The sequence below is a fragment of the Petaurus breviceps genome, unplaced genomic scaffold (assembly GCF_028583685.1).
Source record: "Petaurus breviceps papuanus isolate PSGF00001 unplaced genomic scaffold, PetGlider_PUasm1.0 175, whole genome shotgun sequence".
Classification (NCBI taxonomy): Eukaryota; Metazoa; Chordata; class Mammalia; order Diprotodontia; family Petauridae; genus Petaurus; species Petaurus breviceps.
In genome coordinates, this window is record NW_027185764.1 from 31208506 (window position 1) to 31220964 (window position 12459).

The 12459-nt window shown below is 38.4% G+C and overlaps 2 protein-coding genes across 3 annotated transcripts in view; both read left to right on the plus strand.

The window, feature by feature from the left end:
- The window catches only part of CKMT2 (creatine kinase, mitochondrial 2), a 511259-nt gene that overhangs the window by 288325 nt on the left and 210475 nt on the right, over positions 1–12459 (plus strand). The gene's annotated exons all lie outside the window — the stretch shown is intronic.
- The window catches only part of RASGRF2 (Ras protein specific guanine nucleotide releasing factor 2), a 323013-nt gene that overhangs the window by 165648 nt on the left and 144906 nt on the right, over positions 1–12459 (plus strand). The window contains exon 13 of the mRNA XM_069085026.1: positions 7216–7298. Coding sequence (XP_068941127.1) covers positions 7216–7298 — 83 coding nt within the window. The remainder of the gene's footprint in view (positions 1–7215; positions 7299–12459) is intronic.

Below are 12459 nucleotides of genomic sequence, written 5' to 3' on the forward strand. Positions count from 1 at the left end.
CATACATACATCTAAATCTAGATATACATATATATCTTGCTTTGTATTTATTATCCAGATGATATCATTATTCTGTGATATACGATTATTATATATGATACATAGAAACACATATACATACATGTTATATAATTATTATTCTGTGTTATAATGTAACCTTGACTGGTGATTTGAGGGAACCTTTTTTAATATGCTCTACAATTGGCCAGATACCATGCATATTTGTGACACTTCCACAAATGTAGGAAGGCTTAGAGGTGAACTTCTATCCTTTTAGTTAAAACCTGTAATTATAGAGATATTAGAGCCATAAACCTTTAAGCATGATGGTGAGTCTGGGTAAACATTGGAACATGAAATTAATGCAATGGGGTTTTTTTTAAAGTGGACAAATTTTCAGCCTTAAATTTTATACCTATAAATAGTTGATAGAAAAAAATTATGTTTGGGAACGATTAACTACTTAGATGTTATGTTGGTGATGTCAATGGTTAATTATGGCCTCAAATTGTACTTGAATATGTAATTAATCATTCATGCAATTTTAGGTTCTTAAAAGATTGTAGCTTCTGAAAGTGAGACCCAGGTAGTTTAAAATATTTAAAGCTTATAAGGGAGTTCATACACTAAACTGGAGCTTAAAAAAGAATTTTGAAATCAATTTATTTTCTTAAAGAAGGGTTCCCACATGGTTGGTGTTAAAGTCTGATACCTGAGTGAGCTGGTTACTAAAATATTAAGTAGTACATTGTTTTCAAGCACAATTTTAATTGTTCCATGCAATTCAGTCTTTGAGAAATTTAGATTGTAAGAGAACCACATTAAACCTTTTTGAGCCTTTAAGGGATCAATGAACTTACAGATTCTGGGGATAACATACTTATATGCATATGTAAAATATGTATGTATAATGTTAGTGTATAGATATATGTAGCAGCTTCCCATTTTTTTTTCAGTGTTTGTCCCCTTCCCTTTTCTTTTTGGTTAAGGAAGCAGCCCCTAGAAATTTTAATAACCTTTCTTAGCAATCCCAGGGAGAAGTTAAGGAATAGATGGATAATCAAGAGCAGTCAGGAGATGCTCCTTCCAAATTCTGAATCCAGGACAAAGTGCTCATCCAATGTAGACATCACAACCTTTTTTGCTAGGGGAGAAAGGAAACAAGCTGTGTATCCATGATCCAACATGGGGATGAATACAGATTTGCTTTTTATGTAGAAAGTACATTTCTGTACTGTTCCCTTCCCCTCAAGAAACCCTCTCTAGGTGAGGCTTGTGGTTGCAAGTGTTTTTTTCCCTTCTGTTTTTTTCTGTTATTGTTGTTTTGTTTGGTTTTGCAAAAGAAGGGTTTAGTATAATGGAAGATACCTGAGAAAAATCAGAAGAGAATGGAAATAGTTATTTTCACAGCCTTGCTTAGGGTAAGAATACCAAATAAAGCATGGTGATGATAATTAAATATACAACAGACAATTATGATTGCTTGAAATTAAAATCCTTTTGCAATAAAATTAGTGCCACAAGAATAAGAAAAGAAACTGTCAAACAGGAAAAAAAGCTTCATATCAATTATGTCTGATAAAAGTCTGATAAAAATATGGGAAATTGATATGGATAGACAGCCAAGAGCCATTCTCCAAAAAGTAAGTGGTTAAAAGATATACACAAGCAATTTTCATAAGAAGAAATGCAAACTGTCTATAGCTATATGCTCAAAATTCTTAAAATTACAGATTGAAACAACTTAGGTTTCTATTAGATTTCCAAAGATGAAAATGATGAATATTGGAAATGGCATGAAAAAAAATAGTTACACTCTTATAGGGCTAGTGTATCTATGAATTATTTCAATCCTTTGGGCAACCAGTTTGGAATTACTAAAAAATATAATTAAATCCTGCAGCTCTACTACTAGACATATATACCTCAAAGCCAGAGGGAAGGGTCCCATGTATACAAAAATATTTATAATGGCAAAAATATTTTAATAGCCCAAAAATACAAACTAAATGGATGAATATTATCAGGGCCTAGCTAAATAAGTTGCCCTGTACTAATGTAATGGAGTACTGTTGTGATATAAAAAATAGCAAATGTGAATAAGTTATAGATACCTAGAAAGAACTGTATGATGCAGAGTGAAAGTCAATCACAGATAAGAATAATTTATACATTAGCCATGAGAGTGCAAATGAAAACAATTTTAAAAGACATCAGAACTCTCATCAATTTAGTAACTAATTTTGACTCCAGTGGCCTGATATCTAAATTGAATTGGGAATTTGGTTATGCTTATTGGTTTTTCCCATCAACTTACAAGCAAATGGTTTTTATAAAGGAGCGATTCTGTGGTTAAAAATAAAAATCCGGGGTGGAGTCAAGATGGTAGAGTAGAAACAGGACTTCCTCAAGGTTCCTGCTTCCACCTCCTCCAATTCATGTGAAAGGTGACTCTGAACAAACTTTGGAGCTACAGAACCCACAAAATGACACAGAGAAGCTAATCTCCTGCTAAGGACAGCCCAGCAGACCGGCAGGAAGGATCCAGCGCAAGGCTCTGGGAGCCAAGCCCAGCCCCAGGTGAGCTGAGGTTTTAGCCTCAGGGTGGTTACAACCAGCTGCCCAGCTGGAGGGACTGCAGATCACCAGCAGCTGTGGTGGTTTCCAGAATTATCAATCCATAGATGCTAAGGACAAAGTGAGAGGTCAGTGCAGTGTGGACTTTGTGAACCAGAGTCCAGGAATGTGCTCAGACCTTTACCCCTGGAGGGAGAAGCCACTGAAGTGCTGTGGCCATGCAGCTGCCGCCTTGTGGCTGCTTCAGAGCACTTGGTCTGCATATCATAGGGGGACCAAGCAACCAGTCCGTAATCACTCTTGCTTTAACCTGCTTGGATATGGATTGCAGTCTAGGGTGGAGGTCCTGGGGTGCATGACCAGTTTGCTGGAGCGTGTTGAGGCTTCAGAGAGGGCACCCAACTAATAGCTCCAGCAGCTGAGAAAACCTCAATGATTGGGACAAAGCTCCCCCCTCTGGTAGCAGAGTTCTACAGTGGCAGAAAGCTCAAAAGTCAAGTAATTGAGTAGCAACATGAGCAAATGAGGGAAGCAAGGCAAGCACAGCGGTCCAACTTTGGATTCCTTTTTTGGGGACAAAAAGGATTAGGGCATGGAACAGGAGGAAGACAGAGAAGTCAGAAATCCTGCACCAGAAGCTTCCAAGAAAAGAATAAGCTGCTTAGAGGAGCTTAAGAAGGATTTTGAAAACCAAATAAGAGAAGTGGAGGAAAAATTGGGAAGGGAAATGAGAATGATGCAAGAAAATTATAAAATGAGAGTCAACAACCTGCCTGAAGAAAATAACACCTTAAAAATAGACTAACTCAAATGGCAAATGAGGCCCAAAAAGCCAATGAGGAGAAAAATGCCTTAAAAAGCTGAATTTTCCAGATAGAAAAAAGAATCTCAAAAGCTCACTGAAAAGAATCATTCCTTCAGAATTAGATTGGAACAAATGGAAGCTAGTGACTCTATAAGAAATCAAGATACTATTAAACAGATCCAAACAAATGAAAAAATAGAAGGCAATGTGAAATATCTCATTGGAAAAACCACTGACCTGGAAAATAGATACAGGAGAGATAATTTAAAAATTATTGGACAAGGGGCGGCTAGGTGGCACAGTGAATAGAGCACCAGCCCTGGAGTCAGGAGGACCTGGGTTTGGATCCGGCCTCAGATACTTAACACACACACACAAATCCTAGCCGTGTGACCTTGGGCAAGTCACTTAACCCCAATTGCCCTCCAAAAAGCAAAAATAAATAAATAAAAAAATAATATTGGACTACCTGAAATCCATGATCAAAAAAAGAACCTAGAAATTATCCTCCAAGAAATTCTCAAAGAAAATTGCAGAGGGAAATTAAAAAAAAGAGGGCAAAATAGAGGTTGAAAGAATCCACTGAATCCTCCTGAAAAAGATCCCAAGAAGAAAATTCCTAGGAATATTATAGCCAGGTTCTGGAGTTCCCAGATTAAGGAGAAAATATTACAAGCAGCCAGGAAGAAACAATTTGAATACTGTGGAAACACAATCAGGATAACAAAGGATCTGGCAGCTTCTACACTGAGGGATCCAAGGGCTTGGAATATGATATTCCAGAGGTCAAAGGAGCTGGGATTAAAACCAAGAATCACCTACCAGCAAAACTGAGTATCATGTTTCAGAGGAAAATATGGTCATTCAGTGGAAAAGAGGACTTTCATGCATTCTTGATGAAAAAACCAGAGTTGAATAGAAAATCTGACATTCAGATACAAGAAGCAAGAGAAGCATGAGAAGGTAAACAGAGAAAAGAAGTCATAAGGAACTTATCAAAGTTGAACTATTTACATTCCTACATAGAAAAATGATAGTTGTAACTTATGAAACTTTTCTCAGTATGAAAATATTTGAAGGTAATAGAAATGTGTGTATATATATATATGTCTATATAGGAGGGTATATGGGCTTATGAATACATATGTGAATATGTGTGTATATGTGTACAGGTATACATGGACAGAGGGTACAGGACCAGTTGAATAGGAAGGGATGATACTTAAAAGGTGAAATAAAGAGGTGAGAGAGGAATACAATGAGAGGAGATGGGGAGAGATAGAATGGGGGTAAACTATCTCATATAGAAGAGGCAAGGGAAAACTGTTACAATGGAGGGGAAAAACAAGAAGGCAAAAGTCAATCTTATTCTCAATGAGTTTGGCTTAGGGAGGGAATGGCATACACATTAAATATGGTATCTCACCCTACAGGAGAGTAGGGGGGAAGGGGATGAGAGGGAAGATGATGGAAGGGAGAGCAGGCTGGGGGGGGTGAAGGAAGTTGGAAGCACCCACTTTTGAAAAGGGATAGGATCAAAGTAGAGAACAGAACAAGTGGGGGTGGGATAGGATGGAGGGAAATACAGTCAGTCTTTCACAATATATCCACTATGGTAATGTTTTGCATTGCTACACATGTACAACCTATATTGAATTGCTTATCTCCCTCGTAAGGGTGGGTGACAAGGGAGGAAGGGAAAGAATCTGGAATTCAAAGGTTTAAAAATATATTATTATTATTTTACATGTAACTGGGAAATAAGATATACAGGCACTGGGGCATAGAGATCCACTGTGCCCTACTCGAAAGTCAGAGAGGGAATGGGGGAAAATATGGGAGAGAGCAGATTGGGGGAGGGGATATTCAGTGGGAACGCTGTTTTGGGGTGGTGGGTAAGGGAAAAATGGGGAGAAAATTTGTAACTCAAAATCTTGTGGAAATGAATGATGTAAACTAAAAAATTAAAAAATAATACCAATTAAACTTAAAAAAAAATCCATGTCTACACCGGAAATAAGAATGACAGCCCAGGCACAAAATAATGATATTCCCAGCCTCTCCCCCCAGTCTTCAAGCTCTACTTCTTATCTGTTGGTTCCTTCTGTTTTGCCTACAATCATACTGAAGTCTCTCCATTTTTAAAAGAACTCCACTAGCTCCTACTGTCTCCGCAAACTATTATTCTATAGATTTTCTCCTTTTCTTAGTGACACTTTTAGAAAAATCTGTATGCTCATAATTTCCTCAGCTTTTTCTCTCCTCTCCTCTGTACAGTCTAGCTTTTTTATTCTCATCACTCAAATGCAATAGCTCTCTCTGGTTACAAATGATCTCTTATTTGCCAAATCTAAAGGTCTTTTCGTAGTTTTCATTTTTCTTAGTATCTCTAGGGGGAAGAGAAGGGGAAAAGGGTTTATACGCTCCACCCCTACCTCTACCCAAGTTCGCACACACATATACACACGTGTGTACACATTTTTATATGTATGGGTGTGTGCTTATATATCCTCACACCAACCCTGTGATGTAAGTGCTGTTATTATCCACATTTCGCAGTTGATTAGACTGAGACAAACATAAGTTAAATGACTTGCTCAGGGTCACATAGCTAGTAACTGTCAGAGGCTGGATTTGATCGTGCCTTCTAGCTGCCTCTAGTCCATTTGACTCTGCTGACCACCCTTTCCTCCTGGATGTTATCACCTCTGTGGATTCTTATGACACTGCTCTCTCCTGGCCCTCCTGACTATCTGACCTGCTCTCCCTCTCCTTTCCTACTTCATCATCCATATCGTTTCCCAAGGCTTTGTCCTCAGGCCTCTTCTCTCTGTATGCTCTATCAGTGACTTTATCAGCTCCTGTGGGTTTAATATATCATGTCTGTGAAGATGACTCACTAAGATATCCATATATGTATATGTATATATGTATACACACACACACACACACCCTTATTTTCTCTCCTGAGCATCAGTTCTATCCCAAAGACATTTCAAACTCAGTGTGCATAAAACAGAACTCATCATCTCTCCCTACAAAGGTGCCCCTCTTAATTAAAAGAAAATAATTAGGGGCAGCTAGGTGGCACAGTGAATAGAGCACTGGCCCTGGAGCCAGGAGGACCTGAGTTCAAATTCGGACTCAGACACAACACCAAAAAAAAGACTAGCTGTGTGACTTTGGTCAAGTCACTTAATCCCAATTGCCCTCCAAAAAGCAAAAACAAACAAACAAAAAGAAAACAATTAACTAGGGTACAAAACAAGGTGACTTGATTTCTAATTGGAGGCAAGGTTAGGGATTTTCCAAGTTGGGAGGGGGAGAGCAAACAAGTACAGTTCCCTGAAATCAGGAAAAGAAGTGTCCTGTTCTCCCCAAGTGCCTGTATTAAATCAAAGGAACATGGAAACAATGACTGATTAACTAGTGTGTGGCCAATTTTCAGATAAGACATATGGGTGGCTTGAGACATACAATTGTGAGAAAACTTCTTGGGTCAGTCTTTGGATCTGACTGAGTTTCTGGTCAGCATAACCTAGGTCTTTAGTTAAGATCTCTAAGCAGCTTCGCAGCCATGAACATAGTAGGTGCAAACAATGCAGTGAGATTTTCTCACAATTTCCACAATTGAATGATGTATTCTTGTAAGACAGAAATTGGATTAGACCCATAACTGAATAGAAAGGGAACTGAGCTAGCTCCAGAATTGGTACGTTTGGTCCTTTGAGTTCTGAAAATCTAGGACCATAGAAACATGGGAAATGTACAGTGGCCCATATCTGCCATGAGTAATAACTTCTTCTGTTATCTTTTTTTTTCAATTTTTTCAGTGTGTCGACAACATTCGGTGCAATGGCTTAATGACAATAGTATTCGAAGAAAATTCCAAAGTGACTGTGCCACATATGATTAAGTAAGTGCAGCCTTTTCCTTCACTTGCTTTTTAACCAAGGCCAAACTGTTGGACAAAGTGTGGCTGATAGGATAGCAATAGCAGAGAATTGTGTCATCCGACCTGTCAAACTTGTCCTAGATGCTGTCATGTCATGTTTCAGTTTCACAAATGATGGCCATTGCCAGAGGCAGGCCCAACACCAACCCTCTCTTAGAGCAGGTTCGATCTTGGGACTGGATGAGGCCACCAAAAGTCATCAAACTCTTAACAAAAGGAGGGTAATTTTGCCCTAACATAGCAAGGTTATGCAACAAGGATATAGTGATACTTAGCTTTTTTAGGTATAGTCTTCCTTGTCTTCATATGGAAATAAATCTACTCAGCAGGGTAGGATATGGTAATTCACATGGTGCTCATAAATTCACCGAGTTAGAGAGACCTGCTTCCACATGGATGGGATTTTTTATGAGAAGGTATAACAGGAAACTACATCAGGGAAACAGGCTAATTAGCTCCTGGTGACCTGATATGTCTCCTCTTAGGGAGAACTAATCCCTCTTGGCAGGAGAAAAGGAAGTGGGCCTAACCCATGTACAGAGAGGTAGGGAGGGATGAATCTAATTCTGATCTTCCCCTAAGTTGTGGGAAAACACTGATAAATATTTGTCTTGCCACAACCATTTATTAGAAAGTTTCTGCAAAGAGATCATTGACTATTGATTGTTGTCCCACTTTTGAATTTTCTTTCAATTTTGGTAAAGTTATATGTTTATCTTTTTTTTTTATTTTTTTGCTTTTTGGAGGGCAATTGGAATCAAGTAACTTGCCCAAGGTTACACAGCTAGTTTTTTTTTTGTGTGGCGTTAAGTGTCTGAGGCTGGAACTGAACTCGGGTCCTCCTGACTCCAGGGCCGTCGATTTACTCACTGCGCCACCTAGCTGCCCCAATAGGTTTATCTTAAAAGAAATAATCATGAGAGCCAACATTGATCTGAATTTATGGAAAAGAAGAAGCAAGGGTTTACTTGTTTTGTTAGTTTTAGCAACTCCTGCAAATTACGCTAATAATTATAACTGATTTGACTTTGGATCAGTATCAGTTTTGAACAAGATTAGAATGACTTAAATGACTAAGACCATTTTCCTTCTAGCCACTGTATATAGAGAGTACTGAGAAATTATTTGTTTTGCATTTCTTAGCCCATTATGGTTAGCTAGGGTCATTTTACCAGCCTGCACCACCCTCCCCCCATTTCTGATTTGGTTTCCAACATACTACTACAAAGCAAAATCTGGAATTTAAGGTGATTGATTACAAAGAAAACTGGAATAGTCTATGCATTCTTTGCCCTCTGATTAGAGTTTTGCCTCTGCTTGTCTTTGGTTTCTTTTCCATCTTCAAAAGTTACTTTTGAAGTATTTTGGTAAATATATAGGACTACAGCTGTACAGCTAGAAGAGACCTCAGGTGCTATGAGCTTATAAGATCTTTGTATGATCAACTGTGTTCCACTTTTCAGGAATACTCCTGTGGTGGTAATAAGAGACCTTGTCGTCTTTTCTCCTATAGCTTATGGAACAGAAGTGCTTAGCACAGTGCCTTTCACATAGTAGGTACTTCAAGGTTTGTTTGATTGATTGATGATGGATAATATTTTATAGAATTAACTGATTGTGTCTAGGCAGTAACAGCTGTTTGAAAGATTCTTTTCCTCTTCAGTTTTTTTTATCTCCATTTTCCCTTGAAAGAGAGCTTTTTCTTTTTTGAGGGTGGAGAAGCAATTATTTCTGCATGTAGCTAAAAACGATGGATATACGATTTCCTCTGGGAGCTCTTGCTTTTCTACATTTGTTAAGAATTAACTCTGGTTAAACACCATCCCAGTAGTGAAAGTCTTAATATTTAACAAGCACCATGTCAGATAAAAACAAAGGATATAATGCCAAGTATACAAGCACTAGAGAAAAATCTATATTACTTTAATTATAGATGAGCACCTACTTGGTAGTACTGAAAAATTCTGATTTTAATCTTAAGGAAACATGATTAGCAACCAGCTGATTTCAGTATCAACAGCTGTAGATTTCTTCAGCACTATATTTTCTAGACTATTACTACTTTGGCTTAAAAATGCAAAAAAAAGGGGGGGCTACATTTAAAAATAAGTATGGAATATAAAATTAAAATCCATAGTTAGACATATTATTACACTGAAACCAAATTTAAAGAAAAATAAAAGGTGAAACTTTTTATTTTTTTTATTTTATTATTTGCCTTTTTTTTTTTGGAGGGGGAAAGGCAGGGCAATTGGGGCTAAGTGACTTGCCCAAGGTCACACGGCTAGTAAATGTTAAGTGTCTGAGGCTGGATCCAAACTCAGGTTCTCCCAACTCCAGGGCTGGTGTTCTCTTCACTGCACCACCTAGCTGCCCCAAAGATGAAACTTTTACTCAAAGATGGATGAACTTCAGTTTTATGCCTCAGGCTGCCTAATTTAGTCCCTCATAAGTTGATTTGTGCTCATTTTGTTTTGGGTTAAAAAAATTTTTTTTCAGTGGTTAGAGAACCACAAAATGCCATTCTGCTTCAGAATTAAGTTAGCTTTGACTTATAAGTAACGGGGGGTGGAGGATGGGGTGGTTCTCTATAGGTGCAGTTTCATTGCGTTAAAGGACTCTAGGTGAGAAAACTCCTACCCATGAAAAATTACTTACTTGACCTTTCTAGTTGTTGAAGTCCAGATCAGGATATAGACTAGATCTGTGGTTTCCTTGGTATAGGGAACTTATCTATGAGGAAACTCTGTCAATGCAGGTTGGCATTTTCTCTTCAATTTATAATTAGAGAGAATTGCCTGGAGGCACTGAGGTAGGATATGGACCCAGGTCTTCCTGACTCAGACCACTCTGACTCTCATACACATATTCTAACCCTCTAAAAGTTGGGAATGGTGCAAGTATGACTTTTATTCATGTTCATTGATAAATCTTCGCTTTGTACTAATATAGCCACAAGCTGTGTCTCTCAGAACAGGGTCTGGCACATAGCAAATGCTAATTGACTGACTGATTGGCTGCATAACAACCTAGATAAATGCTGAGAAAGCTCCCCTTCTCTGGGTGTTCCCCATGTTTGACATAATGGCATCAAAACACCTTGATGATCTGTGAAATTTTTCAGTTTTCATCGCACAGTTTGACACAATAGACAAGACTCTTGCTCTCATGGTAGCTCATTCTTTCTGTCTCAGCCTATAGCTATTGGATATATTCATATACATACACACACATATAGAGAGAGAAAACTGTAAAGATATATCAGAATAAAATTCCAGAAATTTCTTATCTTTCCCCTATAATTTTGAGATAGTCTGCCCACATTATAACCTTCTAGAGCTCTTTTTTCACCACATTGTGTGGATTGGGCTCTGTGTATAGAAGGAGAATGTCAGTGACTCTTTTCTCAATAGATTCATTCTGTCCCTAGCTCCTAGACATGAGTTATGGGTTATCTTATTCTAGAAGACTTAGATACATAATGCTGAAAAGGTGTGTGTGTGTGTGTGTGTGTGTTTCAGTAGAAGGGATTCTGAACTTGTATTCAGGAGATCTGCATTTAAATCCTGGCTCTGATATTTAGCTATATTACTATGGAGGCGTCGTGGAGTAATGAGTAGATAGGACCCTATATGTGGAGTCAAGAAGATGTAGGTTTAACATTGAGATGCTTATTAACGTTGTGCAAGCAGTTTAACCTCTCTGTGCTTCAGTTTCCTCACCTACAAAAGAGAGGATTGGACTCAGTGGCCTCCAAAATCTCTTTCAAGTCTAAAGCTATGATCCTGTGACCTCTTTGACCCCAATCTCCTCATCTGCAAAAAAAGGATAACAAGATTTGTGCAAACCCAGGACTTTTGGGAGGAAGGTGCTTTGTGAACTTGAACCCACTGTGTAAATGTGAACAGTTAGTCATACCCTGTTGTGCTTGTTCAGTGGTATCTGACTCTTTATGACCCCATTTGGGGTTTTCTTGGTGGAGATAATAGAGTGGTTTGACCATTTCCTTCTCCAGTTCATTTTATAGATGAGGAAACTGAGGCAAAGAAGGTGAAGTGACTTGCCGAGGGTCACACAGCTAATAAGTGTCTGAAGTCAGATTTGAACTCAGGGCCTCCTGACTCCAGGCCTGACAGTCTATCCATCATGTCACCTAGTGTATCAACAATGCAGTATTCACAATGACTACAGTAACTATAAATGTGCTGATATGGTTATTAATCACAAAATATACCAGGCTCTCCACATGGGGGACAAAGCTAGAACATTTATTCAAATACCAGAAAACTGAGTCCCAAAACCAGAAAGTCAAAGCCATGACAGTAGTTATGAAGTTGGCACACGTAGTTAATGTAGTAAACACCCACATTCTCAAACCTTCAAAACAGAACAGGCTACCTCAGGCAAAGATCCTCCTCTCCTCACTCACGGCAACTGCTCAGCATCCAGAAAGTGTGCTCCCAACAGCCAGCAGCTCCGGTCCCCCGCAGTTCCGGTCCCTGGCAGTCCTCAGCAGGAGTCCTTAGTAGAAATTCTGGCTGACTAAAAAAAAAAAAAGGAGTTTGTGCCACCGCCACCAACCATGCTTCCAGTCACCGCAGGCACTCCGTCTTCCCCTTGCCCCACCCCTTCCTGCTATATCAGCAAGTTAAAGGGGCATGGAAGACCTTCAAATCCCATAACCATTACACCTAGCTGCCCCAGTCATACTCTATGTATAGATATCTGTTCTACTCCTATGTTAGCTAGATTTTGTTACTGTTATGATATCACCTTGACATTTGTTTTGTTTTATAAAACTCAGTGTTTATACTAGCTTACAAAAAATCATGCCATGAAGACCCTCTTTTTAAAAAAAATTATGTTGTAGAAATTTGAGAAAAACAAATTTGCAGACTTTTGGGGTTCTCTTGGGAAATAATAACTTTGAGCTGCTGTTCAGTTCAAGATAATGAAATTAAATAATTTCATAATATTGAATATCTTTGCTTCACTTTAAATGAAAATGTAATCAGGACTTTGAAGGACAATGTTATTAGTCACATTTTCATTTCATCTTGGCTGATAAAATTTTTCCCTGTCTGGTATTTTAAATAATCTACTTTCAGTTAAAAGACAGAGC